The sequence below is a fragment of the Rhizophagus irregularis genome, chromosome 6 (assembly GCF_026210795.1).
Source record: "Rhizophagus irregularis chromosome 6, complete sequence".
Taxonomy (NCBI): domain Eukaryota; kingdom Fungi; phylum Glomeromycota; class Glomeromycetes; order Glomerales; family Glomeraceae; genus Rhizophagus; species Rhizophagus irregularis.
Genome location: NC_089434.1, coordinates 1,490,511 through 1,510,442, shown reverse-complemented (window position 1 = coordinate 1,510,442; position 19,932 = coordinate 1,490,511). Strand labels below are relative to the sequence as shown.

Genomic DNA, 19,932 nt, shown 5'->3' with positions numbered 1-19,932 from the left:
AAATGGTCCAATTTCAGCCAATTTCAGAATTCAGGTACAATGGTAAATATTATGATCATTTAACGAGTATTGAATTATTGATTCCAGTTAAACCGAACCTATGGATAATTTAAAAGGGTTACGGTACATTTTGCCGAAAGCCATTTCGCCGAAAGGACGTTTCGCCGAAAAATAGGGCCAACATTATGCAGAATTATAAATAACTCAGGCCAGAGATTATTTTTCGGCGAAATGGCTTTCGGCAAAATGTCCTGATACCAATTTAAAAGGTAGAGTTGGTTATTGATTGATAAGTAAATAAACAAAAGTCGATTTTATAAATAAATTTAACAATCTGCTGTGATGAATATAATTATATAATATTAATAATATTGCGTTTGATATACTGTACACTACTTTGATGTTGTACTGTACATATAATTTGTCTTGTAGAACGATCACATCAATAAAAAATTAATTAATTATTATCATATGGATTATAGTCTATTAGTTTTAAATTTTATTTTTAAAACAGAGATTACGTAATTTATTTTTTATAAAAAATAACTTATTCCAATTTTTAATCCAACAACGTTACCAACTAAACTTAACCAACTTCTAATATATCCTTCAATAGAAATTTCACGTAATAAATTATTATTATTATTGGAATTTGATGTTGCAGGCTGTGATGTATTGACAATTGATTTCATTAAAGTAGCAGTTTCACATGGGTGAAGATAATAAAATGGAATTAAAAGTGTAGGATGGTCCTAAAAAATATAAGAATTATTATTCTTGATCTTTTAATTTTTAGAGAGAAAAAAAAAATTTTTTTGAGCGATAAAAAAAAAAAATCAATATACTTGTTGTGATATTCCACCGTGAAAACCTGCCGTCTTTATATCTTCAAGTCTTGAAGGTTCTACTAGACAAGAATATATTTCATCATTTGTTAAAGGTGTTCCATCTTTTTAAAAAGGAAAAAAATCAAATTTTTATTGAAAATAATAAAATAAAATATATCATATAGTAAGATAAGCCTTTTTCTCACCTTTACGATAAGCGTTAAAATAAAGTACGGGAACCTTATAAGATGCTGAATATATGATATGATAATCTACGGTAAAATACTCTGCTGCTGTATCAGTTATGTTTAGAGTCTTTTTAATTTTCCAAATTTGATAAACAATCCATACCAGCAAAAGTAAATAAAATAAATAAAGTATTATAAATTTTTAAATTCATTACGATAAAAAGTAGGTATATAATTTACACTAGGATCTTCTATTTCTTCTTCCACTTGTTCAAATTGCTCGTCATCTGTTATTATGTCTGTAATATTTTCATTTATGGAATCATTCTTCAATTTTTGGATAATTAATCTACGAGATAAATATCCGAATCCTTTCAATTTCTTTTTAAAATTAAGTGAAACTCGTTATAATATTAAATAAAAAAATTACGATTTTTTTTTTTAACAGTACGATACCTCATGTTCGTTCCAAACCCAAAGATCACCATCATACTCACCAGATTTTTTTGATTGTTCTAAAAATGATTTAGCAGCAATATCAAATTCTTGTCTCGTTAAAAAAGGATATTGTTTTGGATATGTAGATATTGATGCATTCGTCATCTTTCGGATCAAAAAACTTTTATCGATAAGTAAAAAAAAAAATTAGGAGAAAGTTGAATCGAGATTAAAAACTTTTCAAATTCGGAAAGGATGAGTATTTATTAACGTCTATCATTTCTTTTTTTAGAAGGTATAAACTTTATCCGATATAAATTTTTGTTTAGCTTAAAAAAAATGTTAATTAAGTATATAAGAGTAAAAAAAAATACTAATTTTAATGACTTAACCATTTTGGTGAGTTTCGCCGATTCGCGTAACTTGTAATAAAAAAGAACCAAGATAGAATCAAAGTGAATTAAATGCTTACATATTAATTACGTAAAAATTGACTACCATTTGGAACGAATTAAACTTTCGCCGGGTTCTTCAACATATACTGTTGTTAATACTGCGTAATTTTAACCACACGTATACAAAATATTGAAATTAATTTTTGTGAAATCCTACATAACAATTGGTCATTTAGTTTGTTTGTTATTTACTATTTAAAATTTTCCAAAAAGTAATTATAAATTGAGAAATTTGGCTTTATTAATTATTATTATTTAATATTTCGATTACGTAACCAGGGATCTCATTCTCACACATTATTTCAATATTTAAAGTATGAAACTTCTACCATAATAATAAATCTGCAATAAATATGCAGATTAAATATATATGTTTTTTTGTCATACAATCATAATACATTATTTTTATCCAAAGTTCAAATTTTGTATAACAATTATTTTAACGGATTTTCAAAAGAATGAGTAAAACACGCATAATGAAAAACATCTAATAAATTTCTTTTGCATTTTTTCAATTTTTTCTCATTTAATCTGTGTTACCGTTTCCAAAATTAAATGGTTTTAAAAAAAATTTTGTGTTTGAAATTTTTTTTTTTTAGGACCCTTTCAAAATAATTAAAAGCGTTTCTCCTTAAAAATTTCAAATTAATTATTTTTACTTTTATTTTATTTTATTTTTTTTTTACAAGTTTTTTTTTCCATTCTTTTAAGAAAAAATTTCAAAAAAAAAGTCGATAAACGATAATGATACAATTACGATCTTATCCAAGATTTTTTAAATCTTTGAAAATATTACAATTGTTATTGAGTTTTGTAATTTTCATAATAGGTTCGGTTTTTTTTTTATGATCACTTATATATTTTCGTTCAATTTTTTTTTTTTTGTTCAAGAAATATTATGACTAAAAAAATGATAAAATTATTCCTAATTAATAATAGAAATGATACAGATTGAAATATATTGTGCATATATTTCAGAAAATAATCTTCCTATTCCAAAATCATCGTTTTTTTTAAAACAGGATTTGTAAGTATTAAAATGTTATAAAATGTTATATAAGGGATTTTTCTTTTACATTCGAGAAATATTCCTTATTCACTCACCTTTATTTATTTTCTTTAAAAAAAAAGTTATAACGGTGAAGTTAAAATTTGGTATTACATTGTAATAATAGTCACATTAATTGGAATTGGTATGTACTGTAAAAATGGTTAAATTTTAATTTTGTTAATTATAAAAAAAATTTTAAAATAATATATAATTAACATTTAAAATAATATATCTTTTATATTTAATCCATTCATATAGGTTATTATTTGTCAAGATTTCATAAATATTGGGGAATGGGTCCAAATATAATTATAGACTTGTAAGCATATTTATTTTAAACATACAGTATCTTAATGTAGAGACAATATTGACGAACTTTAAAAATTATTATTAACAGGATTTTCTTTTTATTATGGTTCGTAGCTGGTAAGTTCAAACAATATATATATATAAGTTTTCTTCTTATTATAAATAAATATAAAATTTTATTAATTTTACTAACCCCATTATTTTAGGTCTTGCGAACCTAAGTCCAGTATATAGTGGATCAGATTTATCATGTCCTTTAATACAATCCAATTTAGATTCTACTCAAAATCTTAAATTACATTGTTTATATTATATAATAACTTTAACATTAGGTTGGATAAATACATTTTTATTCTTAACGACAAGTGTTATATGTCATATTATTAAGCGAGAAAAAATTAAATGGGACGAAGAAAAGTCTGGATTATCAAGAAAATCCAAGGATTATAAATCATATGATCCAATGGATTCAAGGTCAAATTTAAACCCTGCATAAATAATAGATTACTTGGAATTCCTAGTTTCAACAACTTGTTTAACGACTGTAAAAAAAAAAAAATATCGACCATGATATCTCAAGTTCTCAACAAAAAATTTATCATATATTGATACTTTTATATATTTTACAGTGGTTCAAATATCAAATTTATTTTTTACAAAAAAAAAAAAAGAAAAAAGTCCGTGAGAATACCGAGAATACCGGTAAACAATTTTTACTTAAATCTATTTATGATAGACAATATACGTTCTTTATAAGTCTTGGAAAGTCAAGTACCGTTAAACAACAGGGGAACCTCATCTGTTATTGGTCGGTCATTGCCTCACTTGAAAAGTCCACTTTTTCATCTGACCATAATAATAATAATAATTCAAATAAAAGTTCATTGTCATCAACAATATTTATTCCCAATCATATGATCAATGGTAAATATTAAAAAACTTAAAATTAAACTTGAAATGTGGCGTTAAATGATTATTCGTCAATTTTGTCATTTTATTAATGATTCTATTTATAACGATAATACTAATATCGTAAAAATTATTTACCGGATTGAAACCGGAAAAATAGTACCGTGACCCCGTTTATCGAGATTGTGTTCTTAATTCAAAACTTGCTAAAGAAATCGTCATGGAAACTTATCGGATCATCATATTGCTTATATGTTTTGGTATCAATGTATTCTAACTATAAGATTCCAAGAAAGAAAAAGTAAAAAAATGAACTTAACAGAATGCAGCGGCGTAAAAATTTCAGACAATGAAAAAACAAAATGTCAAATGTAACAGCTGCAAGTGACCACTTATAACAAATAAGAAATTACTTTAGAATGCGGTAAATAAGGGTAAATAGGGTAAATACAACTTACGATCTAATTATGATCAGATTGTTTGTACCACAAACCGAGACCTATTTCTTATTTATGCTCTGTAACTCTGATCGACTTTTGGCATGATTGTACGAATAAAGCTTTCTTGTTTAAGGGATTTTACTAATCAACTTTTTTTTTTCTTTTTATGTCTCTTTAAAAAAAAGTCTTTCGGAATTTATTACTTTTGTTTCGGAATTAAAAAGTTTGAAATTCCAATTTTTATAATTAAAAAAAAATGCTTGGATATTCACCTTTTATGATAAGTAATGAAAACAATGATAACACACCACAATTTAATTTTATTATCGGTATCACTATAGCAATATCAACTTCTTTTATTCAATCACTTGGTCTTACAATTCAAAGAAAATCTCATGTATTAAATGAAAACATTCATCCAAAAGAACTTAGAAGATCCGCATGTAGAAGACCATTATGGCATTTGGGTTTCGATACTTACATAATTTCAAATATAGTTGGAAGTGTATTCTCAATTGGTTATCTTCCAATAATTATTTTGGCCCCTTTAGGGGCTGTAACCTTGGTCTTTAATGCAATATTTGCAAAATTACTTTTGGGTGATATATTTAATAGGCAAACCATAATAGGTGCGTCGATCAATATTGATTTTTTTCTTTTTTTTTCTTCTTCTTTTTTTTCATCTTCAATTTTGAAGAAGAAAGAAGAAAATGTTAACAATCATGAATGTGATCAATAATGTCCCGATTCAATTATAGGGACAATTTTTATTATAATTGGAGCGATAATGATTGCAGTATTTGGAGTTGTCAATGAACCAAAACATACGTTAGAAGATTTGATTGAATTATATAAACGTCCAGGTTTCATAGCATATTTTTCCATAATTGAATTTGTGGTTATCGTTATTGTAATAGCAAATAAATATGGTGATTATGTATTGGATCGTATGAATCAAATTGAACGTGATCCTATATTTGGATGGCCCATGAAAAAATTTCAAACTTTTCTTGGAATTTCATACGGATGTGTTGGTGGTATGATATCCAGTCAAGGTTTAATATTTGCTAAGAGCGGCGTTGAATTATTACTATTAACTATTTATGGCAATAATCAATTTAATCGACCTTTAAGTTGGATTATCGTAGCAGGAATGGCTATTGCTGGTGTATTACAGGTAATTAAACTTGTTATGTATGTATTTTACTGCAATCTTACATCATATCATTATTTACACTATTACATTTTTGTTGGAATATCAGCTTTATTTTCTTAACAAAGGACTCAGGATGTGTGATACGGTCATTCTAATTCCTCTTTCATTTTGCGCATTTAATGCCTCCACAATATTTAATGGTCTTGTATATTATAATCAATGGAATAGGTTATATGGATGGCAAATATTTCTTGTAATATTAGGTATTTTTATATTATTATCTGGTGTACTTGTATTATCATGGAAAAGAAGTACGGCACCAGAAGAAGATTTATTAACTGGTGAAGATAGAAGATTATTGGGACAAGATGTTGAAGGATTAACTGAACTTTATGATGATGATGATTTTGGTGATTTTGAAGACAATATAGATCTGGATAGTTCTGAATATCGACTTTCTTTCGAGGGTAATTCATCTACCACTACGGGAATGTTTACATTTGAAGAGATGATAGATGATGATGATGATGCGGATGAAAAAACATCTTTATTGGGTAAGAGAAGTATCGGTACCAGAAGTACCAGAAGTAACAAAAGTAACATGAGTAATAATAGATTAATACATGATAATTATGGTATATGATATTAAATATATACTAATTTGTGTAAAAATAGAGTAGTTTTTTTGATGTTTATTATTATTAATTTTTTTTTTAAAAAAAAACACCTAATTTTTTTAGTAAAAAATTATTTTTAGTTTTTATTTTTTTTTGAATCAATACACGGAGTATACGGAGGTACCCCTGATTATAACATGGGAGGTTTGGGGAGATCAAAAAATTTATCGATATTCAAATGGGAATATTTGAGAATTTTATAATTGATTACCATTATCTATATTGTATTATATTAAGTTAGGAATCTTTAAAAGGATCATGAAACGATGATGTTGTACAATTATTAAGGATGAATTTCTTGAAAAATTCAAAAAAATCTGAATAAATTCAAAATCAGAAGAAATCAAAAAAAAAATCCGAGAAATTACAAAAAAAAAAAAAATCGTCGTTAAAATCAGAGGCGCTTTGTATTATTACCTTTCTTTTTTCTTCTTTTTTTTCTTCTTTAATAATAAAAAAAAAATATTGTATTTTAGTAATAATTTATTTTTCTTAATTATAATAATATTATAATTATTAATTAACTAGAAAATTTTTATTATATGATTATCAAATAATTATTTCGATCTGCAAATCCTGTGATTTGTAAAACCGGAATTAAAAAAAACTAAGAATATTCCAAAATATTGTTTCTGTAACAAATAGTTAAATAGTTAGTAGTCATCGTAAATTATAAAAAGTAGTACAAAAATTATTTATTTTAATTTTTTAATAAAACATTTTAACATGTTTATCAACAGGTAATTTTTAAATGAGGGTTTGGGGTAAAAAAGAAGTAATCAATCATCTAAATCACTTGAAATAAACAACAACAAAAAAAAATAATAAAAAATAAAGTTTCTCACCCCTTGTAAAAAAAATGATGTAAATGATGTAATTAAAATAAACATAAAAATAAACATAACCCTTTTTCAAAAAGATATTCGTTTCATAATATAAATAAAGTTTTTTGGGAATTAAAACTTATTTTTTTTCTTTTACACAAAAAATTACAAAAAATGCTTTTGAAAAAATGAATTGTTTATCATTATTATCTTATACATCCATTACATTATATCATGTCTAAATCTGGACGTTTCATTTTAATCATTTTTATTTTTTCATGATAATCTTGGTAACAAAAAGTAACAAAAAGTAACAAAAAAGTAACAAAAAGTACAAAAAGTACAAAAGTAAATCATAATCTATTATCATCATAAGAAAAATTTTAAAATTCTTAAATTCTTTAGAAGAAAAAAAATTAATGTTACAATATGAAAAAAGTTTGTAAATCTGTATTTTTCTGTATTTTGTAAATGATTCATATTGAATCACAAAAAAATATTTCAAAATCACTAATCCTTTCCTTTCCGAAGAAAGAAGAATTGAAATTTTAAAAATGATTGTGTTAAAGTGTTTTTTGTTTTTTTTTACGGAATTTCTTTAACAGAAAATATACCGAAAATGGTTCGAAAAAAAAAAAATAGTTAAAGAAATTTTGAATTTCCCGTGTTTTAACGGGTCACCTGATTTTAATCTGACATACTTTGTAACAATAATTACAAATAATTAACAATATCATTTTTCGAAGCGATTTACAAAAATCCTGTTGGTCATGTTGTTGCTCATGTTGAAAAATTATTATTATTACACAAATTTTTTTTTTTTGTAATTATTATTTTGATTACCCAAAAACGTTTTGTTTTTTTTTTACGTACAATAACTTGAAAGTAAATAAAAGTTTTTTCTTTCCTTCCCGGAGAAAAAATTTCTACGATCAAGTTATTTATTTTTTCTCTTATTTGTATAAATTTTTTATTTATATAAACAAAGAAAAAGAAAAGAAAAAAAAAATTTTTATTTAAAAAACTTTCCTTGATAAAAAAAAAAAAAGATAGATAGAAAATACCCTTCTTTAAAAATTCCAAAAAAAAATCCAAAAAGTAAGTTGAAATTTTCATAACTTTATAAACTAAGGAATATATTGATATGTTTGAATTATCATAAAGAATATAAAGTGTGGGAATTTTTCATAGAATTATTAAAAAGAACGTAAAATGTTATTTCGAGATTATAATATTTTTTTTTTTTTTTTTTGCGCGTTTTTCTTCTTGTATTAGGTCCTCCGTTCTTAAAATATATTTAAATATACGCAATATGGATTTAACGATTGATAAAATGTGGATTCAAGGTCAAAGACAAAACCAAAACCAAACCTATGGAGGAGGGATCACAATAATACTTGACCCAGTTAATGATACTTTTCAACAAAAGAGAATAACTTTAACTGATGGAAATAGTATTAGAATTGGTAGAATGACTAATAAAAACACGGCTCCAGCGGAGTCAAATGGTTATTTTGATAGCAAGGTACTATCAAGATACCATGCTGAAATTATTTTTCGTAATAATCAAGTTTTTATCAAAGATTCGAAATCTAGTAACGGTACGTTCATAAATGGTAAAAGATTAAGTGCTGAAGGTAAAGAGAGTAGTCCTATTGAACTCAGACATGGTGATGATTTGGAATTTGGAGTTGATATTGTTAATGAACAAGATAAGAAATTGATGTTCCGTAAAGTTGCCGCAAAAGTTTACTTCTCGCAAGCCGGGAATGAACTTTATGATGTTGGGGTCAATGGAGCGAATGGAATGAATGGAATGGAACATCAAAAAGTTATTACAAATGGTCATGTATGTATAAAAATTTATCAAGTTATTTATCAAGTTGTTTTATAAAAATTTATTTAAGTTATTTATAAAAAAAAATATATATATTTTTTTTTTTTCGTATAAAATAAACTAATCTTCAATCTTTTTATCATTCAGATGAGTACTAAGCGACGTGGCAACAGAACTCAACATCCTTCTTCCAATACCGAAAATTCTTTATTAACAATGTTAGAGGTATGAATATTTCAAAGGATTTTTCTTTATTTTGATTTATATAACGTGTTAAATCATTGTATTATTTTCAGACTGAATTAGAACGTGCACGCGCTGAGTCGCGATACCTTTCAGAACTTGGTAGCATGTTTAATGATGCTACTAATACATTAGAATCAAGAGGCAAACGAGTAAGTAATGATTTTTATATTTAGTTTGAAATTTCTATTTATTTATTTATTTTATCTTATTCATTATTTATTTTTTTCTATATAGGTAACTTTTGCTGATAAGGCAATGGATCTTCGATTCTATGAAGAATCTAATTCAAAACTCGAAGAAGCTCAAATTAGACTTAAAGAAACGGAAATGAAATTAAATGAGGCCATAAGTTCTCAAAGAGAGTATAAAGAAAAATTTATGGTATCTGATAAAAAAGTTGTTGAATTAAAAGAAAAATGCGCTGCCTCTGAGAAAAGAGTTACTGAATTAGAACAAAAATGTACCATATCCGAAAATAAAATTACCGAGTTGGAAGAAAAGTACAAGGAATCTGATAATAAAGTTATTCATCTTGAACAAAAGTGTAAATATTCTAATCAGAAAACATCCGAACTCGAAGACAAGTGCAAAGAGTCCGAATCTAAGATTAGAGCTCTAGAAGATCTATTAAAAGGCGCAGGTCATAGTCAAACGGAAACTAGTCAATCTAAGGATTTAGAGGAACAACTCACGAAAATAACGGATGAATTATCAAATACTCAATATTTTCTTGAAGATGCTCGTGATCAACTCAAGAGAGCCGAAAAAGAACTTCACGCGTCACAAAAGAAGTGTAGAGAGTTTCAGTTATATGCAAATAAATATAATGAAGCTATGAAAACTATTGAGGAACTTCGTTCTGTTGGAGAATCATATGGAAACCGAATAGAAAACCGAGATGAAGCTATTAAGAAATTTGATGAAGAGAGGATTACTCTCTTATCTCGCATACAACATCTTGAAGAAGCGGCTAGAAAGAATGATACCGAATACTCTTTCCTTGTCGAGCAATTGATGAAAATCGAATCCCTTAATAAAAACTTAAAGGATGAAGCTGATAAGGAACGGGAACGAGCGAAAAATTTACAAGTGGAATTTGATATAAGAGTTGAGGAAGAAGTACGACGGTTAACCTGCTCACATGAAGGAATGTGGCGCCGTCACAAGAAGCAAGAATCCGAACCTATCAAAGAATGTGAAATGACCAACGATCGTACAACGGAAACTGTAAATGTGGAAGATAAAAGATTTAATAAGAAGTTCAAAAGATCTCTATTCGTTAAGGTGAGTAAAATTTGTTAAATAATGAAAAAAAATTTTCTAAAAATAATTAAAACAATTTACTAAATTCTTTTTATGATTAATAGGGATCGATTGGCGTAGTAGTTCTTGGAATTGGTGCTTGGTGTCTTTCCAAACTATGTCCTTAAAAATCGCAAAAATCATAAAAATCACCACATTAATGAAAGTTTCCACCACCACAAAATTATGAAACCAACCAAAACAACAGACATCAAGCTTAGAAAAGCATTTCATGTAAAAATCTGGCTAAAATCAAGTCACATTGTTGCATGGCATATTTTTTTCATGCTTGATACACGACATTATGTGTACATATTATTATTCATCAACATAACATATATATGCATATTTATAAGGTAGTAAAAAATTTTTTTTTAAATAATAAATAATTTTTTTTTTGGTTACTCGATTACTTTTAACTTTCGAGTTTTGTGATCGGGGTATCAAAAAATACTATGGAAAAAAAATTTTTTACAATTAAGTTAAAACATCAATAATCTAATAATAATAGCAGATCTTTCTTATTTTTTTTTTTAAAAAAAAATGTAAATAGTTATCATAATTACATATTTTTAATCTTATCAATTAATTAATTTATTATATATCATTCAAATCATTTATCATTATCAAATAATAATATTCCATTTTAATATCATTTGTTAAATTTTAATATCATTTATCAAAGCGAAAAAAAATAATTTATTTATTTTAAATTAAAATTATTATTTATTTTAAAAAAAAAAGTAACTGTTAAAAGCAAGTTTTTTTTTAATTGCAGAAAATTGCATCAAAAAGATTGTATTACTTGATAAATATTGTTGTTTAATATTGTTTTCAAAGAATCTTTATCTTTTTTGTTAAAATTTAAAAGAGATCACGAGTTCATGAACTTATAAAATAATTTTGACTTAAAAAATTTCCTTATTCAACTTTAATAATTATATAATTGATTATTTCAAAGTTAGTTTAAATGGACGAACTTTTTTGCGCAAAAATATTATTGGATCTCCCATTTTGGTCATTTGGTTTACCAAAATGATTAGGGGTTTTACTCTACTTTTCCAAATTTAAGAAAAAAGATTACGGAGCAAAAACTCCGTATTTTTTTTTTACTAATTATAGAAATTTTATATGATTATATGATGATTTTAATTTAACATATATACCATAATTAGGAAATTGAGACTTTTATTTTAATGTTTTGATTAAATTCTCGGAGTAACTTCAAATTACGCGGATTTTTTCTATAATTTTCATTTATTTTTATTTTTTAATAATATTTTTTTTTTTTTTTTGATAAATAGAATTTTTTAGCGATATCTGCATAAACGCAAGTTTTTTGGTATCACAACATGTAATACGTGCTATTGTATCATTGTACCGACCAATTATACTAATATTCATGCCATATGGCTGAAATGCTGCATTCCTATTTGTATCCCAAATAGGGTCCAGCAAAAAAAACCATGGAATATGGATTGTCTATTTGTCACGCTACTGTGAATCAAATCACTGATGTTTAAAAACTTAAAAATACAGAGAAAAAAATAAAGGTCTAAATATTATACTGCATTAATATATATAAAAAAGTTATAACGACACTTTTGAAACTAAATCAACGATTCAACGTGAATAATAATATTTCTACTGAATTTAAAGAAGATACTAAAAATACTTTTAGAAGATGGTATCTTCTCCGTTACTCGCTCCAATGCGGATCCCTGAGATCCCTGAGGTGGTGATTCCTCCCATTGCTGGGGAAGCTCATCGTTATTATGGGAACATTCACTTGAAACAACTTAAGCTTCCTAATAATAATAATCTTCGTGGAACTACTACAACAAGTTATCCTCGATATTCTGAGGACGGTTCAATCGAAGGCGACCTAGATATTCATGATGCAGCAGCTGCTGGTAATTTCACTAGGGTTAAAGAGTTACTTGCTCCTCAAGGTTCCGGTGAAACATCATCCGCATTTTTGCTTGCAAATGATTTCAGTCCTTCTTCTGGTCTGACACCTCTTCATTATGCTGCTTCGCGTGGCCATTATGATATTGTTAAATGGTTGATTGATGCTGGAGCTATTGTTGATCTTGAGGATCAAACTGGAGAAGTACGTGAGCTTGATCTTTTGCTTTTATTAAGATGATCTTCATTAGATTAAGATTTTTTTTTCTCCCTTTTAGACGGCTCTCCTAAAAGCTTCTTATAATGGTCATTCTTCAGTTGTTGCTTTACTTATACAAAAGGATGCTAATGTTTCTTTGAGAGACAATGATGGTTGGACTGCATTGCATAATGCTTCCGCTCAAGGTCATTTAAAGATCGTAAAATATTTTATTGAATATACTAAAGCTGATATTGATGTGAAGAGTAGTAAAGGTTATACTCCATTAAGTAAGTGTATAATTTGTTAATTTTTGCTAATTAAAATTGATCCTCTTTTGATTTCTAAATATTATTTCATTTATTTTTAGTGAATGCTGCATCAAAAGGAAATATTGAAACTGTTGAATACCTTTTAGACCATCATTCAAATCCTTTCATAAAAAATAGACTTAATGAAAATGCATATGATGTTGCCGCTACAAGTCAAGAAATATATATTTGTGGATTATTAGAAAAAGCAGAACGCGAATGGTGGAAAGGAAAAAGAGCATTACCCAATCGTATGTATTAGTTTTATTAATTTACGTTTTTATATAAATGAATTTAATTTACCTTTTTTATAATTTATAGCCACATCATTTAAAGAACTTGCTGATATGCCAAACTTTGATAAACCCTATAATGTTAATGATTGCCATATTACTGTTCCCGTCATTATTCATGAAAACCAACGTTCTGCTACTTCATTTGGTTTGTCTCTTCGTGGATCACCAAAATATTCTTCTAATAACTTATTGAAAAATGATTTTCGAGGACCTTGGTCACTTCCCGATGGTAGACCTACTACAAAAGATGAAGTTAAATTACCTGTTGCTGCTATTTCATCATCTGCTTCAACTATTTCTAATGCAACTGCTTCAAAATCACGCAATTCTTGGTTCTGGGTAACTGATTGGCAAATTGATATGACACATCCACGTGTTGACTCGCAAGGGTGGCAATATGCTAAAAATTTTGAAGAAAATGAAAAAAATTGGTACACTTCACCATTAACCAATAGCGGAAGTTGGGTCAGAAGAAGAAGATGGGTTCGTGTCATGAAACGTGTTGTTGATGTTTCAAAAGATGGAGGAAATGTTTTACAATTTGTTTCAGAAAACAATACTCAAATTGATGGTGTCGATTATGTTAAGCGAGCTGAATCGATTATTAATAAAAAATCTGCTAGTGAAGCTGATCAATTAGCACAATATACGGAAGCAATAGATATTTTATTATCTGGAAGCAAAAGTATGTTTTTACTTTTTTTTTTTTCCTTTAGATTAGGAAGAATAATCCTTTTATAAATATTTATTTATACTTTTATTATTCTTTCAATTTTAGATGATACTAATCAAACACGTAAAGAAGAAGCCAAATCTCTTGCAAATACTTTTTTGGCTCATGCTGAGCATTTAGATAATAGAATAAAAAGAATTGATACTGGTACAGCTCCTACTAGTCCAAGCTTTAAAGATGTCCCAATAACCCCAACAATCTCAAAGTCGTCATCACCAACTCCATTTAGGATAGAATCATCTCCTGTAACTCCAGCTAGTCGACCAAATAGTGTTGCTCCCACAATAACGAACTTACATGCTCCATCGACATTAAGTCTTAAAAGTAATGAAACAACGGAAAGTCCATGGAATCATACTTTTCAAAGTGATGACGCGGTTACATTTTTTGGTGAATCATCCGTGGTATCTCCAACACGTGCACATGCTCAACTAGGTTTAACCGTTGCAAATGTGCAAGCAAATAATATTACTCCTTTTGGTAAATGGGAGAATGATGAAGATGTACAAGAGTGTCGAAGATGTCGTAAGAAGTTTGGTTTATGGATTAGGAGACATCATTGCAGGTTCGTAAAGATGAGACTAATAAATTTTTATAAAAAAAATCAAAAAAGTCGATATGGATAATAGTATTTTTTTTTTCTTTTTAATATTATTATTTTTTGAATTTTTTTTTTATGAACTAAACTAGACGATGTGGTCAAGTGGTTTGTGATAGGTGTTCTACGGCAAGAGTTTCTTTACCGTCAGATCAAGTGCTTACTGATCCATCTCAAAGTGGGGAAGCAAGTCAGCCTCATCACCACCATCGCGTGTGTGATACATGTTACCAATCGTTGCGATCTCGACCGAGATCCAATAGCTTTACTTCGGCAACAATTGTTTCTAGTTCATCTACCATGAATCATAGAAGACGTATGAGCAATAACTCTACCATGACCGAATGTCCTGTCTGTAATGTACCATTATCGGGAGGAAAATCTGCTCAAGAACACATCAGCAATTGTGTCGATAACAACAGCGGCAACGGAATTAGCGGTTATAAATATGTGGGTGAGGAACAAATTACAGGGTAGCAAGAAAGAACTATATATCTCATTGGCGAAAAAAAAAAACATTATTATAACTTATTCGCGGTTTCTTGTCTTGCTTCCTTTGTGTTGGTACACTTCTACCACATTCCTTTATTTTTCCCCATTCAACCATTCACATGCCACATCAAATCGGAATCATTTTATTTACAGTCTACAAACTCCCTCAAAATAACCCCCTCGTTGGTCAAGAATGTCCCATTTGTCTCGAAGAATTCCTTTCCGGTAAGTATTAATTATCCAATTATATGGGCACTTGTAATTAGGAAGGGTGATAATTTAGAAATTCAAGAATTTAAATCTGATTTAAATGTTAAAATCAACGATTTAAATCAACATTTTTTTGTTGATTATTTCAATATCATATATTTATTAACATAAAATCAGATTTTGAATTATTATCCTTTTTCTACCAGCAAGAAACCATATTATTGTTATGTTTTTTATGTTTTTTTTTTTAAAAAAAAAATTTATATTTATTTTTATAGGCGAAGACGTCGCAAGACTGAACTGTTTTTGTTCATACCACAATCATTGTTTACAAGATTGGTTCAATAAAGGGAAAGGGAGAGAATGTCCTACTCATTTTCTGTAATACTACATATATTTTAATACTGAGAAAATGGTTCGTTTCTTGTCCTAACTTTCCTTCTTTATTATTTATCATTTTTTTATAATTATAAAAAAAAGAAAAAAAAGAAAAAAAACAAAAAAAAACAAAAAAAGGGCAAAAAGAAAATATAAATAACTTGCAAGCGCAAACTTTTTCGTGATTGTTGAGTCTATTGTAAAAATTTTTAATTTCACACTAATAATATTTTATCATTTTTTTTTTTATTATTTCAATTAACTCACATATTACGAATTTGAACTATTTGAACTTTATTTTTTTTGTAACATATCATTCTTATCGTTCATTAGAAAATACCATCGCTTTTTGTATGTAAGATTTTTAATAAGATTTTTTTTTATTTCTATTTCCGCTTTTTTTTTACCAAATAAAATTAAAGTATTATGTGTCTAATGTATTTTAAAATCTAAATCATATTTGTTTTATATCAAAGATTCAGTAGTTATTTCAAAAGCTTTTTATAATAATTGAAGCTGATTACGTGCACAGATAAAGGTTGTGACAAAAAAAAAGCCAATTCATTCATTTTGTTATCAAACCCTTGACATTTTCCTGCTAAAAAATGTGAGATACATTACTTGATCAAAAATTAACATAATTTTGACTAAAAAATTATACTTAAAATCTTTATTGTATCATAACTCTGCCAATATTGATCGTAGAAAGATGATCTTACTACCATTCGATTTGTCTAATAAAATGCATCAAAGTAGGTTCTTTGGCTCAGGATATCAAGTTTCGTATGAAAACGGAATAGATTGCTTAATCGATCACATGAATAATTGAAATGTTAGTGTCAAAATCGGCAACTTTAATAAAGATAATGCCAAAACGCGTAAAAAGAAATTATCGTATAGTTTTTATATTAAATTAAATTACAGAAAAAGAAAAAGAAAAAAAAAGAATAAATAATGATAATTGAAAATAGAAATAAAAAAATTATTTCATTAATTCATTTTTTTTTTAAAAAAAAATTAAATAAAATTAATAAAAGTAAAAAATAAAAATAAAAAGGATAATCAAGAAAAGGATTCATTTATATAAAAAAAATCTTTCTTTTTTTTTTATGATCTTTATGGTCTATTTTTTAAAAAATTTTAATTCTAAAAACATGGTAATAAAAATTCTTTCTAAAAAATAAAAAAAAAATATTATAATTTAGGAACTGAATTTTTTTTAAAAAAATTAAATAAAAAAATGAAAAATGAAAAATGCTCAGTAAGATAAAAAAAAATTATTTTAAATACAAGATGATAAAAAAAACTATACAATAATAGAATAATCTTCTCAAAGATCAAATGTAATCTACTTGACAAAAAAATAAAAAAAAAAATTTATGATGATAAGATGATAATAATATTGTTCAATAGTTCATAAAATGATCATATGAAAATCAAAGATCAATAACATCAAAATTACCATTCCCTTCACTTTTAAGGAAATTATCTTTCTTTCTTCCATCACCGTCACTTATAGTACCATTATTATTATTTATTAATGCTATAGATGGAGAATTGTTTCTAATTTCACCCGTTCCTAATGACATATCAACAGAAATACGATTCGGGTTCATTTTATAAGATGGTTCGGGACGAACAACAGCTGTACGTATTGTATAAGCTGCAGAATTCCTCCTTTCATCTTCTGCTATTTGTTCTGGTGTTGGTATTAACGAACGCGATGATGGACGTGTAGTAAGTAATGATGATGATGGATTAACCAAGTATCGTGAAAATGACTTTGATCGAAGTAAAAATAACATTGAAATCATTGACAATGAGGTTGACGTATCTTTTGTGGTCTAAGGAAAATTCGAAAAAATAATGGATTAGTAAAAAAAAAAGACTAAATCCGACAAGACGAATATAATTATTGTAACTTACTCTAGATTTCCAAAAGTTCGATACAGTTGGAGAAAGTGATGATACAAATACATTCGAGATGGTCAAGAATGAAAATGAAACCATGAAAATAGTCATTATAATAAATACCTAATATATACGGTAAATATAAAAAAAAAAGATTATTATTACTCTTGATTCAGACTATAAAAAAGATAAAAAAAATATAGCATATTTCCTTACTTTAATAGCTTTCTCTTTATCAGCCTTGTTAGAAAATTTGAAAACCAAAGATTCACCAATTTTTTGTTTAACCTCTCGGTCAGTCGCCAAAGCCAATATCATAAATATACCAAATGATAAAAATCCAATATTCATTAATGCAATGAAAATAATTTCCCATATAATTGATGGAATAAATATATTTTCAATATTTAAATTTGTTCGTTCCAATATGCGAATGATAAATGTTATTAAAATTAATAATATATTTAAATATAAAACATGGCGATAAATGCGTGTTGAAATTCTGACGACCGATGATAATCTTATATCAAACAATGTTATTTCTCTCGCCGCTCTAACCCTATTTAAGAAAAAATTTATTAATAAATTATTTAATTGGAGATTTTGAAAAAATAAATAAGATAAAATAAATAAATTACCATGAAAATAGTAATATCACGTAAAGTAAACATAAAATTAAATAATTAAGTTCACTAAAAATAGTGAATCCAACTAATGAAAAACGTTCTCGTACGTTGTCAGGATCAACAACCAATATGATTAGTGATGCTATATAAAGTTTTAAATTATGTAAGTATATTTAATCTTAATGTCATATTAAAATAAATTAAATAGCAGAAAAAAATCTAATTACCGAGAGAACTAAATGCTATTCCTGGCAGAATATACATGTTTGGATTATTAAGGACAAAATCCCATAAATCAAGGAAGCATATTATGGAATATATTGTAAATGCAAATATAGCACCAAAAGTTACTCCCCAATTAATTGTCCATGCTAGTAAATCTTGACTATTAATTAACCTCATCCATGGACCAACATCTTTATAAAGATAAAAAAAGATAAAGGTAAGAAAAGATTGCGGGGTAGGTGAAATGGCTATAAATTTATTATTAAAAATAGATTAATTTTTCTCTTACCTGAGGTAATAACAACATTATCTATTGTTGAAGTCAGAGATTCCAAATGTAACATGTCATTTCTAAGGAGCAGGGTTACGCCCACTTTAAAATCTTTAAATAAATCACGATCAACCGCAAATGGTTCTTTAATTCCGGGATCTCCATTATTCATAGATGTAAATAAAATAACTTGCGGTACTCCAGAAGTTGACTCTCCTCGTTTTCTCATTATGATCTTATTATTCATTTCATTTCTATTTATAAAATGTTCATTTCTTTTTGAAAATGTTTTTGTTGATAGTAATGATGGATTATTTTGTGGTATTGAATACGTTCCATTAGGTAATATTGTCGTTCCTTCGGGCAAACCATTTTGAAAATTATCGGGTAAGATCAAATCTTGTGTTATCCATTTATTCCTGCAAGGAAAAAATTATTTAATTTCTTACAAGAGAAAAAAATTTTAAAGTTCAAATAACTTAAACTTACCAACTCACCTTAATATCAAGTCAGACAATGTATCACAAGATTGGGTACCATTAACACTACCAAAAGGAATAACCAATAAAGCAACTCCTATTGGAATAGGATTTAGAGTACAAGGAGCAAATAATAAACCATCAGATTCATTTTGATCTCTCTCTATAAATTTAGCAAATTCTATTTTTCCTCTAATAATAACGTCATTATTATAATAATTATTTTTATCAGAATTTTTTAAAAATGATAAATCAAAATTTTTTAAAGAATCAATCTCATTATTTTCTTTGTCATATAATAATAATTTTGCATCAACATAATTTATATAATAATTTCCAAATAATAATAAAAAACTAAATATTAAATTACATATCGATATTTTTTTTGAAGAAAAGGGGCCAGTCATCATGATTTTTTTAGGAAATAAATAATTTTTTAAAAAAGGGATGTTTTTATTTATTTATTTATTTCTTCCCCCGTTGGAAAATAAAAGAATGTAGAATTATGACATTGAAAGAAGAAATATGATCTTTTGTGTATGGTTAATATTTGTGTGAGTAAAAGTGTAGTTTTTTTTTGTAACGTGGTAATTTATGCGATATTTTTATGTAATAATGTTAAGGAGAAACTAAAAT

General features: G+C 26.7%; 6 protein-coding genes across 8 annotated transcripts; 4 read left to right on the top strand and 2 right to left on the bottom strand.

The window, feature by feature from the left end:
• Positions 1–533: 533 nt before the first annotated feature.
• Positions 534–1,618, bottom strand: OCT59_026078 (uncharacterized protein; the record flags this gene model as incomplete). The annotated part of the gene is made up of 5 exons (XM_066142929.1): positions 534–752; positions 846–949; positions 1,034–1,142; positions 1,256–1,396; positions 1,472–1,618. The coding sequence occupies 5 exons, from the start codon at positions 1,616–1,618 to the stop codon at positions 534–536; spliced, it is 720 nt and encodes a 239-aa protein (XP_065992500.1).
• A 1,231-nt stretch (positions 1,619–2,849) lies between these two features.
• On the top strand, positions 2,850–3,764 carry OCT59_026077 (uncharacterized protein; the record flags this gene model as incomplete). Its single annotated transcript, XM_066142928.1, has 5 exons — positions 2,850–2,935; positions 3,040–3,101; positions 3,218–3,278; positions 3,357–3,385; positions 3,475–3,764. The coding sequence occupies 5 exons, from the start codon at positions 2,850–2,852 to the stop codon at positions 3,762–3,764; spliced, it is 528 nt and encodes a 175-aa protein (XP_065992499.1).
• A 1,109-nt stretch (positions 3,765–4,873) lies between these two features.
• Positions 4,874–6,924, top strand: OCT59_026076 (uncharacterized protein; the record flags this gene model as incomplete). The annotated part of the gene is made up of 3 exons (XM_025321933.2): positions 4,874–5,246; positions 5,376–5,794; positions 5,880–6,924. 3 exons carry the CDS (start codon positions 4,874–4,876, stop codon positions 6,414–6,416), a joined length of 1,329 nt encoding a protein of 442 aa, XP_025167582.1. The 3' UTR covers positions 6,417–6,924.
• Positions 6,925–8,143: 1,219 nt separating this feature from the next.
• OCT59_026075 (uncharacterized protein) lies at positions 8,144–11,406 on the top strand. The gene is made up of 6 exons (XM_066142927.1): positions 8,144–8,372; positions 8,550–9,123; positions 9,259–9,336; positions 9,408–9,506; positions 9,592–10,641; positions 10,725–11,406. Exons 2-6 carry the CDS (start codon positions 8,587–8,589, stop codon positions 10,785–10,787), a joined length of 1,827 nt encoding a protein of 608 aa, XP_065992498.1. The 5' UTR covers positions 8,144–8,372; positions 8,550–8,586; the 3' UTR covers positions 10,788–11,406.
• Positions 11,407–12,343: 937 nt separating this feature from the next.
• OCT59_026074 (uncharacterized protein) lies at positions 12,344–16,235 on the top strand (the record flags this gene model as incomplete). Of its 3 annotated transcripts, XM_025309613.2 has the most annotated exons (8): positions 12,344–12,772; positions 12,846–13,056; positions 13,137–13,328; positions 13,399–14,058; positions 14,152–14,671; positions 14,797–15,158; positions 15,350–15,421; positions 15,685–16,235. In XM_025309613.2, 8 exons carry the CDS (start codon positions 12,344–12,346, stop codon positions 15,789–15,791), a joined length of 2,553 nt encoding a protein of 850 aa, XP_025167579.2. In that variant the 3' UTR covers positions 15,792–16,235. The 3 variants fall into 3 exon arrangements, with proteins under 3 accessions (XP_025167579.2, XP_065992496.1, XP_065992497.1); XM_066142924.1 differs by having other exon boundaries at positions 14,797–15,421; XM_066142925.1 differs by having other exon boundaries at positions 14,152–15,421.
• Positions 16,236–17,220: 985 nt separating this feature from the next.
• On the bottom strand, positions 17,221–19,706 carry OCT59_026073 (uncharacterized protein; the record flags this gene model as incomplete). The annotated part of the gene is made up of 7 exons (XM_066142923.1): positions 17,221–17,628; positions 17,711–17,818; positions 17,912–18,254; positions 18,334–18,463; positions 18,549–18,737; positions 18,836–19,236; positions 19,315–19,706. The coding sequence occupies 7 exons, from the start codon at positions 19,704–19,706 to the stop codon at positions 17,221–17,223; spliced, it is 1,971 nt and encodes a 656-aa protein (XP_065992495.1).
• Between the last annotated feature and the right edge of the window lie 226 nt (positions 19,707–19,932).

What these genes read in the sequence shown, in the direction of transcription:
- OCT59_026075 (XM_066142927.1), top strand. Translation starts at nt 8,587, where the DNA reads ATGGATTTAACGATTGATAAAATGTGGATTCAAGGTCAAAGACAAAAC. An exon ending in AAGTTATTACAAATGGTCAT is followed by an intron (nt 9,124 to 9,258) that starts GTATGTATAAAA and finishes TTTATCATTCAG; the next exon opens with ATGAGTACTAAGCGACGTGG. An exon ending in CTTTATTAACAATGTTAGAG is followed by an intron (nt 9,337 to 9,407) that starts GTATGAATATTT and finishes TATTATTTTCAG; the next exon opens with ACTGAATTAGAACGTGCACG.